The sequence below is a fragment of the Oncorhynchus clarkii genome, chromosome 1 (genome assembly GCF_045791955.1).
Source record: "Oncorhynchus clarkii lewisi isolate Uvic-CL-2024 chromosome 1, UVic_Ocla_1.0, whole genome shotgun sequence".
NCBI classification, from domain to species: Eukaryota; Metazoa; Chordata; class Actinopteri; order Salmoniformes; family Salmonidae; genus Oncorhynchus; species Oncorhynchus clarkii.
This window is the reverse complement of record NC_092147.1, coordinates 87,150,229-87,175,856: the sequence shown is the minus strand read 5'-3', so window position 1 is coordinate 87,175,856 and position 25,628 is coordinate 87,150,229. Positions and strand designations below refer to the sequence as shown.

The window sequence follows — 25,628 nt, the reverse complement described above, 5'->3', positions numbered from 1 at the left end:
TCTCTCTGCTATAGCCCAGGGTGTATATAAACTGTCCTATGTAACTCCCTAACAGAGCTGGGATATTCTCTCTCTCTCTCTGCTACAGCCCAGTCCCAGACTGGTGGGTGCACTTTAACTAAATTCAAGAGTAAGCAAGTTGTAACCTTCACAAGAGTGTTTTTCGGCCAACACAACACTTTCTGAGGTGTGAGCGAATTAATATTTGACCACAGCAGATGTAGAATGGAGCTATCACCTATTATGTGGATCTTATAGGGCCATCTGGCTACTGGTTAGAGGCCAGAGAACGTATTCACTGTGTCTCAGAGTAGGACTGCTGATCTAGGATCAGTTAAGCTTTTAGATAACTAGCCTCTCTGATCTGTTCTGTACCTGATCCTAGATAACTAGCCTCTCTGATCTGTTCTGTACCTGATCCTAGATCACTAGCCTCTCTGATCTGTTCTGTACCTGATCCTAGATAACTAGCCTCTCTGTTCTGTTCTGTACCTGATCCTAGATCACTCGCCTCTATGTTCTGTTCTGTACCTGATCCTAGATAACTAGCATCTCTGTTCTGTTCTGTACCTGATCCTAGATCACTCGCCTCTATGTTCTGTTCTGTACCTGATCCTAGATAACTAGCATCTCTGTTCTGTTCTGTACCTGATCCTAGATCACTCGCCTCTATGTTCTGTTCTGTACCTGATCCTAGATCACTAGCCTCTCTGTTCTGTTCTGTACCTGATCCTAGATCACTAGCCTCTCTGTTCTGTTCTGTACCTGATCCTAGATCACTAGCCTCTCTGTTCTGTTCTGTACCTGATCCTAGATCACTAGCCTCTCTGTTCTGTTCTGTACCTGATCCTAGATCACTAGCCTCTCTGTTCTGTTCTGTACCTGATCCTAGATCACTAGCCTCTCTGTTCTGTTCTGTACCTGATCCTAGATCACTAGCCTCTCTGTTCTGTTCTGTTCCTGCACACCGTAGCTGTTGACATCACAGACACACGTTCAACCATGACCTCGGCTAGTGTAAGTCACACTGCATGTTCTCAGCACAGCAAAGTCTACCGTCAATCAATCCCGGTGGCATCATCACTAGACCTGTGTTTATGCCCTCGCTGTACTTTAGCACTTCAACAAGTTATGGTACTTTATTGTGTTTCTATCTAGCTTGTCATGTCTGATAAAAATACATCTCACACTGTATCAAACCATTGAAAAGGAAGGTGACGGCATTAGTATAGTCTTTTAACCATGATAATCAAAACCATCACTGTTCTATTCCTATTCTCCTATATAGTGCGCTACTTTTGACCAGGGCCCATACACTGTGTATGTAGGAAATAGGGTCCTATTTGGGACGTAGGCTGAGTGAGTCTGCCTCTCACCTTAGTACACTGGTATTATGTTGCTGCTACCTTCACAGTGACATACCGCTGGTATTATGTTGCTACTACCTATACAGTGACATACCACTGGTATTATGTTGCTGCTACTTTCACAGTGACATACCACTGGTATTATGTTTCTACTACCTTCACAGTGACATACCGCTGGTATTATGTTGCTACTACCTTCACAGTGACATACCACTGGTATTATGTTGCTGCTACCTACACAGTGACATACCACTGGTATTATGTTGCTGCTACCTACACAGTGACATACCACTGGTATTATGTTGCTGCTACCTACACAGTGACATACCACTGGTATTATGTTGCTGCTACCTACACAGTGACATACCACTGGTATTATGTTGCTGCTACCTACACAGTGACATACCACTGGTATTATGTTGCTGCTACCTACACAGTGACATAAAACTGGTATTATGTTGCTGCTACCTACACAGTGACATACCACTGGTATTATGTTGATGCTACCTACACAGTGACATACCACTGGTATTATGTTGCTGCTACCTACACAGTGACATACCACTGGTATTATGTTGCTGCTACCTACACAGTGACATACCACTGGTATTATGTTGCTGCTACCTACACAGTGACATACCACTGGTATTATGTTGCTACTACCTACACAGTGACATACAGTGCCTTGCGAAAGTATTCGGCCCCCTTGAACTTTGCGACCTTTTGCCACATTTCAGGCTTCAAACATAAAGATGTATTTTTTGTGAAGAATCATCAACAAGTGGGACACAATCATGAAGTGGAACGAGATTTATTGGATATTTCAAACTTTTTTAACAAATCAAAAACTGAAAAATTGGGCGTGCAAAATTATTCAGCCCCCTTAAGTTAATACTTTGTAGCGCCACCTTTTGCTGCGATTACAGCTGTAAGTCGCTTGGGGTATGTCTCTATCAGTTTTGCACATCGAGAGACTGAAATGTTTTCCCATTCCTCCTTGCAAAACAGCTCGAGCTTAGTGAGGTTGGATGGAGAGCATTTGTGAACAGCAGTTTTCAGTTCTTTCCACAGATTATTGATTGGATTCAGGTCTGGACTTTGACTTGGCCATTCTAACACCTGGATATGTTTATTTTTGAACCATTCCATTGTAGATTTTGCTTTATGTTTTGGATCATTGTCTTGTTGGAAGACAAAATCTCCGTCCCAGTCTCAGGTCTTTTGCAGACTCCATCAGGTTTTCTTCCAGAATGGTCCTGTATTTGGCTCCATCCATCTTCCCATCAATTTGAACCATCTTCCCTGTCCCTGCTGAAGAAAAGCAGGCCCAAACCATGATGCTGCCACCACCATGTTTGACAGTGGGGATGTTGTGTTCAGGGTGATGAGCTGTGTTGCTTTTACGCCAAACATAACGTTTTGCATTGTTGCCAAAAAGTTCCATTTTGGTTTCATCTGACCAGAGCACCTTCTTCCACATGTTTGGTGTGTCTCCCAGGTGGCTTGTGGCAAACTTTAAATGACACTTTTTATGGATATCTTTAAGAAATGGCTTTCTTCTTGCCACTCTTCCATAAAGGCCAGATTTGTGCAATATACGACTGATTGTTGTCCTATGGACAGAGTCTCCCACCTCAGCTGTAGATCTCTGCAGTTCATCCAGAGTGATCATTGGCCTCTTGGCTGCATCTCTGATCAGTCTTCTCCTTGTATGAGCTGAAAGTTTAGAAGGACGGCCGGGTCTTGGTAGATTTGCAGTGGTCTGATACTCCTTCCATTTCAATATTATCGCTTGCACAGTGCTCCTTGGGATGTTTAAAGCTTGGGAAATCTTTTTGTATCCAATTCCGGCTTTAAACTTCTTCACAACAGTATCTCGGACCTGCCTGGTGTGTTCCTTGTTCTTCATGATGCTCTCTGCGCTTTTAACGGACCTCTGAGACTATCACAGTGCAGGTGCATTTATACGGAGACTTGATTACACACAGGTGGATTGTATTTATCATCATTAGTCATTTAGGTCAACATTGGATCATTCAGAGATCCTCACTGAACTTCTGGAGAGAGTTTGCTGCACTGAAAGTAAAGGGGCTGAATAATTTTGCACGCCCAATTTTTCAGTTTTTGATTTGTTAAAAAAGTTTGAAATATCCAATAAATGTCGTTCCACTTCATGATTGTGTCCCACTTGTTGTTGATTCTTCACAAAAAAAGAGTTTTATATCTTTATGTTTGAAGCCTGAAATGTGGCAAAAGGTCGCAAAGTTCAAGGGGGCCGAATACTTTCGCAAGGCACTGTACCACTGGTATTATGTTGCTGCTACCTACACAGTGACATACCACTGGTATTATGTTGCTGCTACCTACACAGTGACATACCACTGGTATTATGTTGAGACTACCTACACAGTGACATACCACTGGTATTATGTTGCTACTACCTTCACAGTGACATACCACTGGTATTATGTTGCTGCTACCTACACAGTGACATACCACTGGTATTATGTTGCTGCTACCTTCACAGTGACATACCACTGGTATTATGTTGCTGCTACCTACACAGTGACATACCACTGGTATTATGTTGCTGCTACCTACACAGTGACATACCACTGGTATTATGAGGTTGCTGCTACCTACACAGTGACATACCACTGGTATTATGTTGCTGCTACCTACACAGTGACATACCACTGGTATTATGTTGCTACTACCTACACAGTGACATACCACTGGTATTATGTTGCTGCTACCTACACAGTGACATACCACTGGTATTATGTTGCTACTACCTACACAGTGACATACCACTGGTATTATGTTGCTGCTACCTACACAGTGACATACCACTGGTATTATGTTGCTGCTACCTACACAGTGACATACCACTGGTATTATGTTGCTGCTACCTACTCAGTGACATACCACTGGTATTATGTTGCTACTACTACCTACACAGTGACACACCACTGGTATTATGTTGCTACTACCTTCACAGTGACATACCACTGGTATTATGTTGCTACTACTACCTACACAGTGACATACCACTGGTATTATGTTGCTACTACTACCTACACAGTGACATACCACTGGTATTATGTTGCTGCTACCTACTCAGTGACATACCACTGGTATTATGTTGCTACTACTACCTACACAGTGACACACCACTGGTATTATGTTGCTACTACCTTCACAGTGACATACCACTGGTATTATGTTGCTACTACTACCTACACAGTGACATACCACTGGTATTATGTTTGATACTACTACCTACACAGTGACATACCACTGGTATTATGTTGCTGATACCTACTCAGTGACATACCACTGGTATTATGTTGCTACTACTACCTACACAGTGACACACCACTGGTATTATGTTGCTACTACTACCTACACAGTGACACACCACTGGTATTATGTTGCTACTACCTTCACAGTGACTTACCACAGAATTTGACACCTACTTCTTGTAAAAAACCCACACGCTCCTTTTATGTTGCTTCTTTTATTCCGTCCTTTCAGAATATTTCACATGATGATGTTATTTGACTTGGATTCTGTGGGTGTAGGTCCAAATCCATAAAAATAGTTCATAGGTTACATTTCATTTCAACCTGAACCACTCCAAAATGTATCTGTCTCTCCTAAATTAATTTATTTCTGTGACAGATTTTTTGGGAAATTCCATGAAAACGTTACGTCGTTTATCGAACCACTCACTCTGTGAATCAGTGCTCGTTTAATACGCCTTAGGGTTCCATTTCACCTTTCAGATGACATTACAATGAAAATGATCGGCACAGTGACTTTTTAATGCGTCTATTATATTTCCATATGCGTATGGCAATATATCACAGTCCCAGACTACCCAACTCTGTGTTCGACTGAGGTAGTCACATACCAGAGTAGACGAGGGCCGTCACTAGTGGAGGCTGCTGAGGGGAGGATGGCTCATAATAATGGCTGGAACGGAGTCAATGGAATGACATCAAACACATGGAAACCATGGAAACCATATGTTTGATGTGTTTGATACCATTCCACTGATTCCACTCCAGCCATTACCGCAAGCCCGTCCTCCCCAGTTAAGGTGCCACAAACCTCCTATGGGCCTCACCCAGTCCTGTACGTTGGCCATATTAGGACATCCTCAGCCTCAAGTCGATTGACTCAAGGAGGAGTGAGGGCTCTGGGGTGAAGTTTCCTCTAGGTACAGATCAAGGATCAGTTTAATGTCCCCCAATCCTAACCTGAACCATTAGTGGGGAAAGTGCAAGGTCATCCTCTGGGGGAAACTTCACCCTACAAGGCTAATGGTGTCTGAAAATCTGCAGTCTCATGCGTCATCTGATCACTGAAGTCTTCTCTGGCTTGATTTAAAAGCCTGGCTAGCACAGTGACTTATGGCTCTGGAGGGCCCCCCCCCCCCCCCCTCCTCTCCCCTCTCCCCTCTCCCCTCTCCCCTCCTTCCATCCGCCCCTCGCTCTTAAATCGCCAGCGTTAAGATGCTGATGGGGGAAAGAACAGGTGAGGAGATTCATTTCCTTCGATCTAATCAGATGCCAGTAAATTGACCTGGGGTACACCAGGGCCTCTGGGTGAATTAGAGAGGGAGTATACATCCCAAATGGTGTCCTATTGCCTATAAAGTGCACTACTTTTGACCAGGTCATTTAGGGCTGTGGTCAACAGTAGTGTACTATATACAGTGGGGCAAAAAAGTATTTAGTCAGCCACCAATTGTGCAAGTTCTCCCACTTAAAAAGATGAGAGAGGCCTGTAATTTTCATCATAGGTACACTTCAACTATGGACAGACAAAATGAGAAAAAAAATCCAGAAAATCACATTGTAGGATTTTTAATGAATCTATTTGCAAATGATGGTGGAAAATAAGTATTTTTCTCCTCTCCTAACAGAGACCCCCCCTCTCCTCCCCTAAGAGAGACCCCCCCCTCCCTCTCCTCTCCTAACAGAGACCCCCCCTCTCCTCCCCTAAGAGAGACCCTCCCTCTCCTCCCCTAAGAGAGACCCCCCCCTCCCTCTCCTCCCCTAAGAGAGAAACCCCCCTCTCCTCCCCTAAGAGAGACTCCTCCCCATTCTCTCCCTCTCCTCCCCTAAGAGAGACCCCCCCCTCCCTCTCCTCTCCTAACAGAGACCCCCCCTCTCCTCCCCTAAGAGAGACCCTCCCTCTCCTCCCCTAAGAGAGACCCCCCCCTCCCTCTCCTCCCCTAAGAGAGAAACCCCCCTCTCCTCCCCTAAGAGAGACCCCCCCCTCCCTCTCCTCCCCTAAGAGAGAAACCCCCCTCTCCTCCCCTAAGAGAGACTCCTCCCCATTCTCTCCCTCTCCTCCCCTAAGAGAGACCCTCCCCACTCTCCTCTCCGAAGAGAGACCCTCTCCCGCTCCTCCCCTAAGAGAGACCCCCCCTCTCGCTCCTCCCCAAAGAGAGACCCCCTCTTCTCTCCTAAGAGAGAAACCCCCCCCCCTCTCCTAAGAGAGACCCTCCCTCTCCTCCCCAAAGAGAGAAACCCCTCCCTCTCCTCCCCAAAGAGACCCCCCTCCCTCTCCTCCCCAAAGAGAGACCCGCCCCCCCCACTCCTCCCCAAAGAGAGACCCCCTCTCCTCTCCTAAGAGAGAAACCCCCCCTCTCCTAAGAGAGACCCTCCCTCTCCTCCCCAAAGAGAGAAACCCCCTCCCTCTCCTCCCCAAAGAGAGACCCCCCCCTCCCTCTCCTCCCCTAAGAGAGACCCCCCCCTCCCTCTCCTCTCCTAACAGAGACCCCCCCTCTCCTCCCCTAAGAGAGACCCTCCCTCTCCTCCCCTAAGAGAGACCCCCCCCTCCCTCTCCTCCCCTAAGAGAGAAACCCCCCTCTCCTCCCCTAAGAGAGACTCCTCCCCATTCTCTCCCTCTCCTCCCCTAAGAGAGACCCTCCCCACTCTCCTCTCCGAAGAGAGACCCTCTCCCGCTCCTCCCCTAAGAGAGACCCCCCCTCTCGCTCCTCCCCAAAGAGAGACCCCCTCTTCTCTCCTAAGAGAGAACCCCCCCCCCCCCTCTCCTAAGAGAGACCCTCCCTCTCCTCCCCAAAGAGAGAAACCCCTCCCTCTCCTCCCCAAAGAGACCCCCCTCCCTCTCCTCCCCAAAGAGAGACCCGCCCCCCCCACTCCTCCCCAAAGAGAGACCCCCTCTCCTCTCCTAAGAGAGAAACCCCCCCTCTCCTAAGAGAGACCCTCCCTCTCCTCCCCAAAGAGAGAAACCCCCTCCCTCTCCTCCCCAAAGAGAGACCCCCCCTCCCTCTCCTCCCCTAAGAGAGAAACCCCCCTCTCCTCTCCGAAGAGAGACCCCTCCCGCTCCTCCCCAAAGAGAGACCCCCTCTCCTCTCCTAAGAGAGAAACCCCCCTTCTCCTAAGAGAGACCCTCCCTCTCCTCCCTAAAGAGAGAAACCCCCCTCTCCTCTCCTCCCCAAAGAGAGACCCTCTCCTCCCCAAAGAGAGACCCCTCCTCCCTCTCCTCCCCTAAGTGAGACCCCTCCTCCCTCTCCTCCCCTAAGTGAGACCCCTCCTCCCTCTCCTCCCCTAAGAGAGACCCGCCCTCCCACTCCTCCAGAAAGAGAGACCCCCTCTCCCTCTCCTCTCCTAAGTGAGACCCCTCCTCCCTCTCCTCCCCAAAGAGAGACCCCCCCCTCCCTCTCCTCCCCTAAGAGAGAAACCCCCCTCTCCTCTCCGAAGAGAGACCCCTCCCGCTCCTCCCCAAAGAGAGACCCCCTCTCCTCTCCTAAGAGAGAAACCCCCCTTCTCCTAAGAGAGACCCTCCCTCTCCTCCCTAAAGAGAGAAACCCCCCTCTCCTCTCCTCCCCAAAGAGAGACCCTCTCCTTCCCAAAGAGAGACCCTCTCCTCCCCAAAGAGAGACCCCTCCTCCCTCTCCTCCCCTAAGTGAGACCCCTCCTCCCTCTCCTCCCCTAAGTGAGACCCCTCCTCCCTCTCCTCCCCTAAGAGAGACCCGCCCTCCCACTCCTCCAGAAAGAGAGACCCCCTCTCCCTCTCCTCTCCTAAAAGAGAACCCCCCCCTCTCCTCTCTGAAGAGAGACCCCCCTCTCCTCCCCTAAGAGATACCCTCTTCTTCTCCCTCTTCTCCCCTAAGAGAGACCCCCCCCCTCTCTCTCCTCCCTTAAGAGAGAAAACCCCCCTCTCCTCCCCGAAGAGAGACCCCATCCCTCTCCCTCTCCTGCCCTAAGAGAGAAACCCCCCTCTCCTGCCCTAAGAGAGAAACCCCCCTCTCCTGCCCTAAGAGAGAAACCCCCCTCTCCTCTCCGAAGAGAGACCCACCCCTCTCCCTCTCCTGCCCTAAGAGAGAAACCCCCCTCTCCTCTCCGAAGAGAGACTCCTCCCTCTCCTGCCCTAAGAGAGACTCCCCCTCCCTCTCCTCCCCAAAGAGAGATCCCCCCCCTCCCTCTCCTCTCCGAAGAGAGACCCCTCCCTCTCCTGCCCTAAGAGAGACCCCCCCTCCCTCTCCTCCCCAAAGAGAGATCCCTCCCTCTCCTCTCCGAAGAGAGACCCCCCCCCTCCTCCTCCCCTAAGAGAGAAACCCCCCTCTCCTCTCCGAAGAGAGACCCCTGCCTCTCCTCCCCAAAGAGAGACCCCCCCTCCCTCTCCTCCCCAAAGAGAGACCCCCCCTCCCTCTCCTCTCCGAAGAGAGACCACCCCCCCTCCCTCTCCTCCCCTAAGAGAGAAACCCCCCTCTCCTCTCCGAAGAGAGACCCCTCCCTCTCCTCTCCGAAGAGAGACCCCTCCCTCTCCTGCCCTAACGGAGACCAGAGAAGGGGACAAAGAGGTGTCTTGTGCCTGGGGTCCGGTCCCTTCTCAATAGCACTCCCTCCCTCAGTCAGATATCTCTCTTTAAGATTCCAGCCAATGATTACACTCTCTCAATCTCTACAGACTAAACGTCTCTCTGTATATTCTACAGTTATTTGTCATGTCTTTTACCAATGGGCTGAACTCCACCCCCTCCTGTACTTGTGACTCATGTCAGAGGGTTACAGCTCGGGGCTGGGGAGGAAAAGAGTCAAGGCACCTGTGTCGGTCGGTCGCGTCGGGTTTGTATGTTTCTCATGTTAAGGAGGCAGCACATCGGAGAAGAAGGGATGTGCTTCTCTCTCACACACACACACACACACACACACACACACACACACACACACACAAACACACACACACACACACACACACACTCCTAAGGATGTGAACAGGGGGACAGGTTCTTCTTTTATGAGCGAGCTGCTTGGTATTCGGGACATGCTCCGGCCTTAAGAGGCCCCGTGATTCATTGCAGGAGGTGCGACACAGCCCCTAGCAGAGATCCATCCACCGCAGAAGCTAGGACTAATAATAGGTCTGGCCCTGCCTCATGCCTTCATCCCCTGATGCTCTCCTGCTCTCTCCCTCTAATGTCACCTAACACTCACCAGCCAGTAAAATAGTTTGTTTTTCAGGGAAAAAGGACTTCAGAGTGATCCAGCATTTCCCTTTTCAGTGTCGGAATGAAACCTTCAATGGAGAGACGAGGAGGTCAGCCTCTCTTGGCGGGTTAAGGTGTAATCTCACAAAACGCTCTTTTGTTTTATTATGAAATAGCTGGTAAAATGACAGCGCCCTGGCTGGTGTTTACACGGAGTACTTGAGTGTGTGTGTGTGTGTGTGTGTGTGTGTGTGTGTGTGTGTGGGTGTGTGGGTGTGGGTGTGTGTGGGTGGCCTGCCCTTCATTTATTCTCAACATGTATTGATTGGGCGCTGAGCAGGTTATTGGAGAGAGAGATTGCCCTCTCCTCTCATTTTTGATGATGTTCAAGCATGCTGTATTGTGCCTGCCAGGTGCCTCACCTTACCTCTGCCCGGCAACACTCTGAATGGGATGTGCTACTGAGCACCCTGAGTCCTTTCTCTCTTTTCTCTCCTTTCCCCTATGTTCTCTCCTTTCCCCTATGTTCTCTCCTTTCCCCTATGTTCTCTCATTTCCCCTATGTTCTCTCATTTCCCCTATGTTCTCTCATTTCCCCCATGTTCTCTCATTTCCCCCATGTTCTCTCATTTCCCCCATGTTCTCTCATTTCCCCCATGTTCTCTCATTTCCCCCATGTTCTCTCATTTCCCCCATGTTCTCTCATTTCCCCCATGTTCTCTCATTTCCCCTATGTTCTCTCATTTCCCCTATTTTCTCTCATTTCGTCTCCTACCCCCTTTTCCCTCGTTTCCTTTCCTTTCGTCTCTTACCTCTTTCCCCTCTTTTCTCTCCTTTCCCCTCTTTTCTCTCATTTTCTCTCCTTTCCCCTCTTTTCTCTCCTTTCCTCTTTTCTCTCCTTTCCCCTCTTTTCTCTCCTTTCCTCTTTTCTCTCCTTTCCCCTCTTTTCTCTCCTTTCCTCTTTTCTCTCCTTTCCCCTCTTTTCTCTCCTTTCCCCTCTTTTCTCTCATTTCCTCTCTTCTCTCCTTTTCTCTTCTTTCCTCTCCTCTCCTTTCTTCTCATTATCTCTCATTTCTCTCCATTCATTTCCTCTCCTCCTTTCCTTTCCTCTCCTTATCTCTCCTTTCCTCACATCTCCTTTTCTATTTTTTGACTCTTTCTGCTCTTTCTGCTCTTTCTGCTCTTTCCATCTTTCTGCTCTTACCTTCTTTCTGCTCGTTCCTTCTTTCTGCTCGTTCCTTCTTTCTGCTCGTTCCTTCTTTCTGCTCTTACCTTCTTTCTGCTCTTACCTTCTTTCTGCTCTTACCTTCTTTCTGCTCTTTCCTTCTTTCTGCTCTTTCCATCTTTCTGCTCTTTCCATCTTTCTGCTCTTACCTTCTTTCTGCTCTTTCCTTCTTTCTGCTCTTTCCTTCTTTCTGCTCTTACCTTCTTTCTGCTCTTTCCTTCTTTCTGCTCTTTCCTTCTTTCTGCTCTTTCCATCTTTCTGCTCGTTCCTTCTTTCTGCTCGTTCCTTCTTTCTGCTCTTTCCTTCTTTCTGCTCGTTCCTTCTTTCTGCTCTTTCCTTCTTTCTGCTCGTTCCTTCTTTCTGCTCTTTCCTTCTTTCTGCTCGTTCCTTCTTTCTGCTCGTTCCTTCTTTCTGCTCTTTCCATCTTTCTGCTCGTTCCTTCTTTCTGCTCGTTCCTTCTTTCTGCTCTTACCTTCTTTCTGCTCTTTCCTTCTTTCTGCTCTTACCTTCTTTCTGCTCTTACCTTCTTTCTGCTCTTACCTTCTTTCTGCTCTTACCTTCTTTCTGCTCGTTCCTTCTTTCTGCTCGTTCCTTCTTTCTGCTCGTTCCTTCTTTCTGCTCGTTCCTTCTTTCTTTCCTGTCTTTTTCTCTCTTTATTTAAGCAAGAGGAATTAGTCTATTGATGTGTTGCAACAGTCCTTGTTCAAATAATAGCTGATTTGCTGTTTTTAAAAAGCTATTCCCTCAAAGGCCATTTCTTGCCCTCAACGTCCTTTCTTTTTTAATATTTCTATGAGTTTATTCATTGTTTCTGAATGCTGGAGCGTTCCTCTCTCCCTCAGTGCTGTCACTGGGGGGCGCTGTTAGGCTGTAAATATCGTCTGGAGCTGCAGAGAGAGATAGAGAGTCAGCCAGAAGCCTACATGTCATTTCTCTACACACAAAATGGTTGCTGGCTGCAGATTCACACATAAGATCCGTGCAGCACAATTGCGAATTGCACCATTTAAAGAATGACATGGAGCCGGAGGGGTACAGCTGTAACGTGATATAGCTGTGTGTGTTATTGCTCCCTATACATCTCCACTCTGTACAGTCATGCGTCATGGAGTGTGGGTCGTAGGTGGTAGGTGTGTTCACATACATGTGCTACAGATTCACAGACACTAAAGGGCCTTGGCACCACTGTAATAATGTGATGGAAACGGTCTGTTTCATGTCTGCCTCCCAAATGGCACCCTATTCCCTACATAGTGCACCCCTGTGGGCCCTGGTCAAAAGTATATAATGGAGTGTCATTCAGGACACAGGGGGGCTTTGTGATTGTTTCAACTGCTGATTGCCTCTAACAGGTGTATCAGTGTAGTACTATGTTATTGTTATACTATGTTATTAAACACCTGTTATTATTCATTCTCTACAGGCGTATGGTATGTCAGTGTAGTACTATGGTATTGTTATACTATGTTATTGAACGTCTGTTCCTCTTCATTCTCTACAGGCGTATGGTATGTCAGTGTAGTACTATGGTATTGAATCATCTGTTCCTCTTCATTCTCTACAGGCGTATGGTATGTCAGTGTAGTACTATGGTATTGTTATACTATGTTATTGAATCATCTGTTCCTCTTCATTCTCTACAGGCGTATGGTATGTCAGTGTAGTACTATGTTATTGAATCATCTGTTCCTCTTCATTCTCTACAGGCGTATGGTATGTCAGTGTAGTACTATGGTATTGAATCATCTGTTCCTCTTCATTCTCTACAGGCGTATGGTATGTCAGTGTAGTACTATGTTATTGAATCATCTGTTCCTCTTCATTCTCTACAGGCGTATGGTATGTCAGTGTAGTACTATGGTATTGTTATACTATGTTATTGAATCATCTGTTCCTCTTCATTCTCTACAGGCGTATGGTATGTCAGTGCTGCCGTTGAACCTGATTAAAGGGACACGCAGTGTGGTGTACGAGCGCCTGGAGAACACTGAAGATATTGAAGAGGTTGAACACCAGATGGAAAATATCAAAGCCAAGGTGGGTCTCAGTTATCACCAACGCTGAAAACCATACAGCTGCATATCTATTGTGGTGAAAATGTTGGTTTTTTTTTTGGGGGGGGGGGGTGTTTTTAAATAAGAATGGGATGGAATTTGTTATGACCTCTGGCTGTAAGGAATGTGGAGGTTGATGACTAAAAGCCAGTCTGCAATTGGTCCCATTGGTCCCTGTTGTAGGTGATGCCACAGAGCTGACGTGAGCTGGTGGCATGCAGCCAGACCTGGGTTCAAATACTATTGGAAATCATTTCAAATGCTCTATTTAAGCCTGATTGAGCTTTACTGAGCTTGCATAATTATAACTTGTGACGAAGGGTGTTAAAAAAACAGAAAGGGGCGTCTCCTCACTCCCCTATTAAAACCCCTTCCCTCCAGAGCCAGAGTCAGACTGTTGGAACTGTAGAACACCTGCAGTCCTCTCATACCTTCAGACTGTTGAAACTGTAGAACACCTACAGTCCTCTCATACCTTCAGACTGTTGAAACTGTAGAACACCTACAGTCCTCTCATACCTTCAGACTGTTGAAACTGTAGAACACCTACAGTCCTCTCATGCCTTCAGACTGTTGAAACTGTAGAACACCTACAGTCCTCTCATACCTTCAGACTGTAGAACACCTACAGTCCTCTCATACCTTCAGACTGTAGAACACCTACAGTCCTCTCATACCTTCAGACTGTTGGAACTGTAGAACACCTGCAGTCCTCTCATACCTTCAGACTGTAGAACACCTACAGTCCTCTCATACCTTCAGACTGTAGAACACCTACAGTCCTCTCATACCTTCAGACTGTTGAAACTGTAGAACACCTACAGTCCTCTCATACCTTCAGACTGTTGAAACTGTAGAACACCTACAGTCCTCTCATACCTTCAGACTGTTGGAACTGTAGAACACCTACAGTCCTCTCATACCTTCAGACTGTTGAAACTGTAGAACACCTGCAGTCCTCTCAGACCTTCAGCCTGTTGAAACTGTAGAACACCTACAGTCCTCTCATACCTTCAGACTGTTGAAACTGTAGAACACCTACAGTCCTCTCATACCTTCAGACTGTTGAAACTGTAGAACACCTACAGTCCTCTCATACCTTCAGACTGTAGAACACCTACAGTCCTCTCATACCTTCAGACTGTTGAAACTGTAGAACACCTACAGTCCTCTCATACCTTCAGACTGTTGGAACTGTAGAACACCTACAGTCCTCTCATGCCTTCAGACTGTTGAAACTGTAGAACACCTACAGTCCTCTCATACCTTCAGACTGTAGAACACCTACAGTCCTCTCATACCTTCAGACTGTAGAACACCTACAGTCCTCTCATACCTTCAGACTGTTGGAACTGTAGAACACCTGCAGTCCTCTCATACCTTCAGACTGTTGAAACTGTAGAACACCTACAGTCCTCTCATGCCTTCAGACTGTTGAAACTGTAGAACACCTACAGTCCTCTCATACCTTCAGACTGTAGAACACCTACAGTCCTCTCATACCTTCAGACTGTAGAACACCTACAGTCCTCTCATACCTTCAGACTGTTGAAACTGTAGAACACCTACAGTCCTCTCATACCTTCAGACTGTTGAAACTGTAGAACACCTACAGTCCTCTCATACCTTCAGACTGTTGGAACTGTAGAACACCTACAGTCCTCTCATACCTTCAGACTGTTGAAACTGTAGAACACCTGCAGTCCTCTCATACCTTCAGACTGTTGAAACTGTAGAACACCTACAGTCCTCTCATACCTTCAGACTGTTGAAACTGTAGAACACCTACAGTCCTCTCATACCTTCAGACTGTTGAAACTGTAGAACACCTACAGTCCTCTCATACCTTCAGACTGTAGAACACCTACAGTCCTCTCATACCTTCAGACTGTTGAAACTGTAGAACACCTACAGTCCTCTCATACCTTCAGACTGTTGAAACTGTAGAACACCTACAGTTCTCTCATACCTTCAGACTGTTGAAACTGTAGAACACCTACAGTCTTCTCATGCCTTCAGACTGTTGAAACTGTAGAACACCTACAGTCCTCTCATACCTTCAGACTGTTGAAACTGTAGAACACCTACAGTCCTCTCATACCTTCAGACTGTTGAACACCTACAGTCCTCTCATACCTTCAGACTGTTGAAACTGTAGAACACCTACAGTCCTCTCATACCTTCAGACTGTAGAACACCTACAGTCCTCTCATACCTTCTGACTGTAGAACACCTACAGTCCTCTCATGCCTCCTCTTTGTGTGTTTGTGTGTTTGTCTCCAGTGTGAGGACGGGCGTCCTCTGTCATCGCGGGACCGTCGTAACCTCCAGGAGTTTGAGGACAAGCTACAGGTGTGATTGTTGTTCAGATTCAGAGTGTCTAATAGTCACATGTTCAGGGTTACAGGTGGGATTGTGGTTCAGATTCAGAGTGTTTTTATAGTCACATGTTCAGGGTTACAGGTGTGATTGTTGTTCAGATTCAGTGTTTAATAGTCACATGTTCAGGGTTACAGGAGGGATTGTTGTCCAGATTCAGTGTTTAATAGTCACATGTTCAGGGTTACAGGTGTGATTGTTGTTCAGATTCAGTGTTTAATAGTCACATGTTCAGGGTTACAGGAGGGATTGTTGTCCAGATTCAGTGTTTAATAGTCACATGTTCAGGGTTACAGGAGGGATTGTTGTTCAGATTCAGAGTGTTTAATGGTCACATGTTCAGGGTTACCTGAACCATAGGGGGAGCAGCATGACCATTGAGGAGGTGGGGGGACCAAGTCCAATGCATTAGAAAAACATGTATCTATAGTATGCATATTAACAACTGCAACGGTGATTAATGCCGTTGGGGTGGGGGCAGAGCAAAAGTCTGGGGGGGGAAGCAGGTAAGTGACCGTTGAGGCGGTGTGGGGAGAAAAGAGTCATGTGCAGTACAGATTGCCTGGTCCGTGGATCTGTCAGGGCAGAAGGTGAACTGGAGACGGTCCTGTGTGTTGGGGAAGGAGGAGTTGATCTGACTGGCCTCTAGAAGCACTTCATGATGACGGAAGTGAGTGCTATTGGTCGATAGTCACTCAGTTGAGTTACTTTTGCGTTCTAGGAACAGGGATGATGGTGGCCGGCAGTCTTGCGAGGGTTAACACGTTCAAATGACTTCCATAGGTACTCCGTGTAGACCACGTTGTTCTCGGCGGCTCTTTGTGCTGAAACCGGGAGAAAACGGTGTTCAGCTCCTCCGGTAGGGTGGCGGTAGGGTGGCGGTGGTGACCTTAATGTGGTCGTTAATGTGACCGTTAGGAGCCCCAGTCACGTACACCTTGTGTCCGACCCGCTGAATTGCTCCTCTAGTTTGTCCCTGTACTTGGGTTTCACCATGTTGATCCATCTGCGTAGGTCGTATTTGTACTGTTTCACCATGTTGATCCATCTGCGTAGGTCGTATTTGTACTGTTTCACCATGTTGATCCATCTGCGTAGGTCGTAGTTGTACTGTTTCACCATGTTGATCCATCTGCGTAGGTCGTAGTTGTACTGTTTCACCATGTTGATCCATCTGCGTAGGTCGTATTTGTACTGTTTCACCATGTTGATCCATCTGCGTAGGTCATATTTGTACTGTTTCACCATGTTGATCCATCTGCGTAGGTTGTAGTTGTACTGTTTCACTATGTTGATCCATCTGCGTAGGTCGTATTTGTACTGTTTCACCATGTTGATCCATCTGCGTAGGTCGTATTTGTACTGTTTCACCATGTTGATCCATCTGCGTAGGTCGTATTTGTACTGTTTCACCATGTTGATTCATCTGTGTAGGTCATAGTTGTACTGTTTCACCATCTTGATCCATCTGCGTAGGTCGTAGTTGTACTGTTTCACCATGTTGATCCATCTGCGTAGGTCATATTTGTACTGTTTCACCATGTTGATCCATCTGCGTAGGTTGTAGTTGTACTGTTTCACCATGTTGATCCATCTGCGTAGGTCGTATTTGTACTGTTTCACCATGTTAATCCATCTGCGTAGGTCGTATTTGTACTGTTTCACCATGTTGATCCATCTGCATAGGTCGTATTTGAACTGTTTCACCATGTTGATCCATCTGTGTAGGTCGTTTTTGTACTGTTTCACCATGTTGATCCATCTGTGTAGGTCGTATTTGTACTGTTTCACCAAACTATTGTCCCGGTCACCTTACCCTGTTTATAAACATCTCTCTCCGTTTCAATTTGTTTATATAACAATTAAAAAAACAAACATCCAAGACAAGATGCATAAGTAATAACACTGAGAATGGAACAAACGTTGGTCCGTTCTGGCACAGACAAGGCTCATTTCTCTCAGGGCTTATTAACTGCTTGTTCAGGGAACAACAGAACATTGAGACTTGTTTTCATTGAGGTCCTTTAGGTGCTCCAGAGGAGGGGCAGGCACCTGGAGATAGCAGAGAGTCACTGCTGCACCAAGGTTGGATCTGCCCTCAGACCACTCAAGGTGAGACACACACACTTTCAGGTCCCCATCTAACCAGAAGCCGGTCTGTCATTTAACTTTTCACTTTGAGAAGTTAAATGGATTTTCCAGTTTCAACCGGTTCCAATACGGTGTTCCATCTGAGAGTAAAGAGATATTGAACAATCAATATTCCATAAGTGTGCTGATAATGTAACACTGTCATCTCTCTTTACCAGCTAGAAAGACACCTACCCACCTACCTAACTACCCACCCACCTACATACCTACCCACCCACCTACATACCTACCTACCCACCCACCCACCTACCCACCCACCTACCTACCTACCTAACTACCCACCCACCTACATACCTACCTACCCACCCACCCACCTACCCACCCACCTACCTACCTACCCACCTACCTATCTACCCACCCACCTACCTACCTACCTACCTACCCACCCACCCACCTACCTACCTACCTACCCACCCACCTACCTACCTACCTACCTACCCACCCACCCACCTACCCACCCACCTACCTACCTACCCACCTACCTATCTACCCACCCACCTATCTACCTACCTACCTACCCACCCACCCACCTACCTACCTACCCGCCCGCCTACCTACCTCCCTCCCTACCCACCCACCCACCCACCTACCTACCTACCTACCTACCTCCCTCCCTGTGATGAAGAACTATGCTCATCTTGTCATCTGTTCCATACAGTAACTAGGAAGAGACACACTGATTATGAGTCAACACATAATTTAAAGTGCATCCCAAATGGTTCCCTATTCCCTATGTAGGTATTTTCTACAGAACTGGTGCAAATTGCAGTACCACCCCTAAAAAAACGTAGGAAATGTATTTACGTCAGTATATGGTCTAATTAAATCTGAGGCAATAACAAATATATCGTTACATTAATATAATTAAACTGCATTGTTTATACACAGATTTCTATTGAGAGGTGGCTGTCCCAAACCCTGACTCCTAAACTTTGTTTGAAAAATAAGCAATTCATGGTTTTAGATTTTTTCGTTACAACATCTTTATATCGTTACAACATCTTGAGTCGTTCTATCAATACATTTAACAATGCTGATCTATTTATTAGTTCTGTTTATTTTTAAACATCTTTCTCAAAAAAAATGCTGTCCACCTTTTTGATGGGATTGCATCCCTCTCCACACTACGGCCACATGGTGAGTAGTCTGTCTGCAAGCATTCTGGAGAAAATGAGGAGCAAGTTGGAAAATCTTCATGTATTTTTAAGAAGTGTCACTACCAAACATCTAATACTTCAAGAAACACGTACACCTGTCCAAATGAAAGATAGCCAGCCATATGCTAGCTATGGGATTCATTCAAGATTAAGTCAACATTGCTGTGTTCACCAGGCTGTGTTCACCAGGCTGTGTTCACCAGGCTGTGTTCACCAGGCTGTAGTCACCAGGCTGTAGTCACCAGGCTGTAGTCACCAGGCTGTGTTCACCGGGCTGTAGTCACCAGGCTGTGTCCACCAGGCTGTAGTCACCAGGCTGTGTTCACCAGGCTGTAGTCACCAGGCTGTGTTCACCAGGCTGTGTTCACCGGGCTGTAGTCACCAGGCTGTGTTCACCAGGCTGTGTTCACCGGGCTGTGTTCACCGGGCTGTGTTCACCGGGCTGTAGTCACCGGGCTGTGTTCACAAAGTATTATATTGGATCTCAAACATGTTCAGAATGTATCGCCACCCCAAATCTAATAACACATGTTCATTTTTACATTAATGAATAACCTTAATTACATTTTCATCTCTTATCAAAATGAAAAGAAAACCAATAAATTAATTTACTCAGTCAAATTATCTTTCTAAAAAAACGTATGTTATTATACATTGTTTTGGGGGCGACCCCACTGCAGTTCCCCTGTTGCCCCCCGACCGTTCTAATGGTTCCAACCTACCTGTCTTGACAATGGTTCAAGTGTTAGACTCCTCCTCCCCACCATTCATTCTCTAACAGGTCACATTTTGAGGACAGCACAGAGTAGAATGGAAGATAATAAAATGGAATAGAATAGAAAGCCTTCCAACCTCCCTCTCTTGGTTCACGTGTCACAATCCTCCCCACCGTTCATCCTCTCCCAGTTTACATCTCCACAGGCCCACTGAACAGAACAGACTCCTAATGGCATAAAAAGACCTTCATATTATATAGTCATTCATTCTGTGTTCCAACCTCAGTGTCTCTCTGTGGTTCACGTGTCACAATCCTCCCCACCGTTCATCCTCTCCCAGTTTATATCTCCACAGGCCCACTGTTTATTCGCAAGCTCTAATGAAACGTTAAAGCAGCCGGCTAGCTTCTGTAACAGTGTGTCTTTAACCGAGGGGGGCCAGTCCTAATGACACTCCCCTTAAACTCACATCTACACAGTAATGAGATGGCAGATATATCTACAGTATGTCCAGGCACCAGCCAGGAACAATGAGCAGGGAGCCCAAGAGCAGAGCTACACTACCTACCAGTCTACTGGCTCTTCTGTTTCCACTGCTGTCATGTGTTGGTGTCTGATTGGCTGTGTGTTGATCACCTGACATGTGTTAGTGTCTGATTGGCTGTGTGTTGATCACCTGACACGTGTTAGTGTCTGATTGGCTGTGTGTTGATCACCTGACATGTGTTAGTGTCTGATTGGCTGTGTGTTGATCCCCTGTCATGTGTTAGTGTCTGATTGGCTGTGTGTTGATCACCTGACATGTTAGATTATATTACACCAGACGTGTTAGATTATATTACACCTAGACGTGTTAGATTATATTACACCTAGACGTGTTAGATTATATTACACCTAGATGTGTTAGATTATATTACACCTATTACACCTAGACGTGTTAGATTATATTACACCTAGACGTGTTAGATTATATTACACCTAAACGTGTTAGATTATATTACACCTAGACGTGTTAGATTATATTACACCTAGACGTGTTAGATTATATTACACCTAAACGTGTTAGATTATATTACACCTAGACGTGTTAGATTATATTACACCTAGACGTGTTAGATTATATTACACCTAGATGTGTTAGATTATCACACCTAGACGTGTTAGATTATATTACACCTAGACGTGTTAGATTATATTACACATAGATGTGTTAGATTATATTACACCTAGACGTGTTAGATTATATTACACATAGATGTGTTGGATTATATCACACCTAGACGTGTTAGATTATATTACACCTAGACGTGTTAGATTATATTACACCTAGACGTGTTAGATTATATTACACCTAGACGTGTTAGATTATATTACACCTAGACGTGTTAGATTATATTACACCTAGACGTGTTAGATTATATTACACCTAGACGTGTTAGATTATATTACACCTAGACGTGTTAGATTATATTACACCTAGACGTGTTAGATTATATTACACCTAGACGTGTTAGATTATATTACACCTAGGCGTGTTAGATTATATCACACCTAGACGTGTTAGATTATATTACACCTAGATGTGTTAGATTATATTACACCTAGACGTGTTAGATTATATTACACCTAGACGTGTTAGATTATATTACACCTAGACGTGTTAGATTATATTACACCTAGACGTGTTAGATTATATTACACCTAGACGTGTTAGATTATATTACACCTAGACGTGTTAGATTATATTACACCTAGACGTGTTAGATTATATTACACCTAGACGTGTTGGATTATATCACACCTAGACGTGTTAGATTATATTACACATAGATGTGTTGGATTATATTACACCTAGACGTGTTAGATTATATTACACCTAGACGTGTTAGATTATATTACACCTAGACGTGTTAGATTATATTACACCTAGACGTGTTAGATTATATTACATCTAGACGTGTTAGATTATATTACACCTAGACGTGTTAGATTATATTACACCAGGTGTGTTAGAATATATTACACCTAGACGTGTTAGATTATATTACACCTAGACGTGTTAGATTATACTTCTTGATCTTTGGGAGCACCAAGTGCCGGGCAGGGATCCTTCCGGAGCAGAGTTACCTACCGGTATTTCTCTGTTTCTCTCACACAGCAGGGCTCTACAGTGCAACCATTTTACTTGCATATGCTCTTAAATATTTTGCTGTGCAACCTGGACATGTTATTTAGGGGCACCAGTGCGCCTAGAAAAATGAAGGATTCTGGCTTTATTACCTCAAATCTTTTTTATTGTGCTCCTAAATGTATTTGTGTGTGCTTCCATTTTTCAATTCAGTCACACACGTGCTCCTTGTTAAAAAGGCCAGCGTAGAGCCCTGCACACGCTTCTGCTGTGGTTGCTTTAATGCCTTAGTGTCTGTCTGTGTGTCGGTCACATTACGTAACCAGTATTGGTGTTAAAATGGCTTCATAAATACATTTGGATGATTGACAGACAGGCGTGTTTGTGAGTGACCGTAGTGAACTCAAGCTGATGAATTAATCTTGATGGATGTTTTTGTGTTGCATTTTGTGTTGCATTTTGTCATCTGCTTCCCTAATGAGCCTAGAGAGACTTTAATGAGGCCTAATTCACTAATTGGTTGATAATTAGTTAATTAGCTTAGTTGATAACCATGTAACTTCACCTCAGACAATAACATTTACCTTCACACCAGCTCATGTCTGCCCACCAGCCAGTCCATACTGTACCTGTCTGTATGATGTTGGTGGGTGATCTTGGACAGAAACAGAGCTTCTTGGTATCATCTTGGTGTATCAGAAAGGCACATAAATGCTCCAGGATGTGTTATTCAGCCACCCAGACTGTCTGTCTGTCTGTCTGTCTGTCTGTCTGTCTGTCTGTCTGTCTGTCTCTGTCTCTGTCTCTGTCTCTCTGTGTGTGTGTGAATGCAGAGCAGGGACCACTTCTCCTTGCTCCAGGTAGTCTGATGTCTCTGTGTCTGTGTCTCTGTGTGTGTCTCTGTGTGTGTGTGAATGGAGAGCAGGGACCACTTCTCCTTGCTCCAGGTAGTCTGCTGTCTGTCGGTCTGTCGGTCGGTCGGTCTGTCTGTCGGTCGAGGTGAATGGAGAGCAGGGACCACTTCTCCTTGCTCCAGGTAGTCTGATGTCTCTGCATGTGTGGGGTTGTTGCAGTGATCATTAACGTTTAATAGATGGCCCCAGTCCATGCTCAGATACATAGCCTCAATACAGCCTCAGTCTAGATACCAGAGATGTCTTTGTTCCATGGCGCACAATTCAGCATTTATGCCTACACTATTCGGTAACACAAGCTCGCAATTTGGCAGATCCAAAATTACAATCACTGTTTGTTACAGATGTATAAGCTTAAACAAAAACTATAAACTATCTATACATATATTGTCTTTATAAACCTACTTAAATAATGTAATTTGTTGGCCTACCTTCCTGTAACTAACATTGTGTTGCCTGGCAGCTAACGTTCCCTGGAAGATGTGGCATCACACCAATAGAACACTATGTAAAGTGGAACACAATGACAGCCTTGAAGTGTGTCTCAGAGGCTGCTGTCAACACTGCAACACAGCTCAGCTTGTAGAATTACTGTTGCTCCTCTGTGCCGGGCCAAAGGCCTTGTGGGGGGGGTTTAGTCTGCTCCTCTGTGCCGGACCAAAGGCCTTGTGGTGGGGTTTAGTCTGCTCCTCTGTGCCGGGCCAAAGGCCTTGTGGTGGGGTTTAGTCTGCTCCTCTGTGCCGGGCCAAAGGCCTTGTGGTGGGGTTTAGTCTGCTCCTCTGTGCCGGGCCAAAGGCCTTGTGGTGGGGTTTAGTCTGCTCCTCTGTGCCGGGGTTTAGTCTGCTCCTCTGTGCCAGGCCAAAGGCCTTGTAGTGGGGTTTAGTCTGCTCCTCTGTGCCGGGCCAAAGGCCTTGTGGTGGGGTTTAGTCTGCTCCTCTGTACCGGACCAAAGGCCTTGTGGTGGGGTTTAGTCTGCTCCTCTGTGCCGGGCCAAAGGCCTTGTGGTGGGGTTTAGTCTAGTCCTCTGTGCCGGGCCAAAGGCCTTGTAGTGGGGTTTAGTCTGCTCCTCTGTGCTGGACCAAAGGCCTTGTAGTGGGGTTTAGTCTGCTCCTCTGTGCCGGGCCAAAGGCCTTGTGGTGGGGTTTACACACACACAGACACACACACACACACACACACACACACACACACACACACACACACACACACACACACACACACACACACACAGAGAGTACGGTATAACAACATCATACAGTAGCCTCCCTCCCGTACCATCTCCTGTCTGATACAGACAAAGCCCTTATCCCAGTGCAGAGCAGACCTGGCTTCAAATACTATTTAAAATCATTTAAAATGCTTTATCTGTGCTTGATTGAACTTGTCTGGCACAATGGAACTATTTCACTTGTCCCAAAATGGCGATCCCCACCCATCTGGCAATCCAGGCAGACGAAAGACTATATGACTGATCCAGACAGATGAACCCTCTGACCGAGCCATCTCTACACATACTGTCTGGTCATTATCACAGAGGGGATGGAGGCACCTCTCACTCTTTCTTTCTCTCTATTAAAAAATGATAGGCGAGGGCCATCTCTCTTCAATACCCTGCCAATCAATATATATTGAGAAAACGGAAGGGCAGCCTGAACGTGCACACACACAGACAGACACACACACACACACACACACACACACAGACTGATAAAGCATGTCTGGTTTGAGGGTTGTATGCTGGGTGACGAACATTCAGAAATCTCTTCCAATACACATTGCCTGTGAGCATCAGAGGTGAACTAGTTGCATCCCCAGATCGAGCAAGACATTCATCAGCATTTCTCTGACTACGTTCCTCCATTGAGTCAAAAAAACATCTGAGGAGGACCATGAGCTGTTGCTATCGAATACAAGTAGAAGGACTTCTGTCAGAGGTTGCTTGTTGTGAACGCTAAGGGAACGTTATGGACTTGGCCAGATGATTCTGCATCTTTGTTGCATTCTTCACATATGATTTGGCACAGTATTTGCAAATGTACACAGCTTTTCCTTCTACATTAGCTGCAGTGAAATGTCTCCACACATCAGACAGTGTCCGTGGCATTTTCCTGGAAAGATTAGAAAAAAATGTGTAAAAAAAGAAATAATAAAATTCCATGTACAGATAAATAGTTAAGCAGTTAGATTAAACTACTCCTTAGTAAGATAAGATAAATGTTTAAAATGAAGAGTATGGAAACAGGTGAACTAATACTCCTCAGTTAGCAGGCTCAAGCACGCTAAAACCCACATGGTTGCAAAAACTAACTAGCAGAAATTGTTAACAAGATGGAAATGATTTAAACACACTTTGCTGTAGGCTACTATTTACGAGTTAACAAAAAAATGATTTATGTAATATAAAATATATTCACCCCACCCAGTATTGTAATCAAAACATGTAGTGGGCTCAATAGCATCTCATTAGTTTGCCAGATCTTGAGAGTCAGCTGTACATGTGATGGAAGAATGCACTGTGCATGTAGAGGGTTGTAATTCCATTGACTTGGGGATAGTTTAACCAAAATATGCCACAAGACCTAGAATTACCTTGTGTATCCCATTTAAAAAGGTTCACTGTTATAAGCTAACTTATTTTTTGGATGAACTTGAGCAAAATTCCCAGGCTTGACTTCCCATGGAACATGTCCCGGAAGGTTTCCAACCCTTTGCAACCCTACATGTGGGACACAGCCGTGGTTATTACAGGGATACTACATGTGGGACACAGCCGTGGTTATTACAGGGATACTACATGTGGGACACAGCCGTGGTTATTACAGGGATACTACATGTTGTTCACAGAGAGACAGCATTTTCTGAAGGAGACACAGTTAGACCCAGAAGATTAACACAGGCTGTCAGATGTGATTGGGCTCAGCAATGTCATGGTGTTTGTGTCTGTGTGCGCGTGTGTTTGGTGTGTGTGTTGTGGGGTGTCTGTATCTGGCATATGTGTGTACATGTGTTTGACTGTATTCTTTCCCCTGGTGGCCAAAGTTGGTAAGTTACATTTTTAGCTGACCTG

At 45.8% G+C, this 25,628-nt stretch overlaps 1 protein-coding gene across 1 annotated transcript in view; it reads left to right on the top strand.

Annotated features, from left to right (window-relative positions):
• Window positions 1-25,628, top strand: part of LOC139413616 (lysosomal cobalamin transport escort protein LMBD1-like) — a 132,135-nt gene that overhangs the window by 45,161 nt on the left and 61,346 nt on the right. Inside the window, exons 5-7 of the mRNA XM_071161225.1 lie at window positions 12,974-13,099; window positions 15,400-15,468; window positions 17,524-17,607. Of these exons, the coding sequence (XP_071017326.1) occupies window positions 12,974-13,099; window positions 15,400-15,468; window positions 17,524-17,607 (279 nt within the window). The remainder of the gene's footprint in view (window positions 1-12,973; window positions 13,100-15,399; window positions 15,469-17,523; window positions 17,608-25,628) is intronic.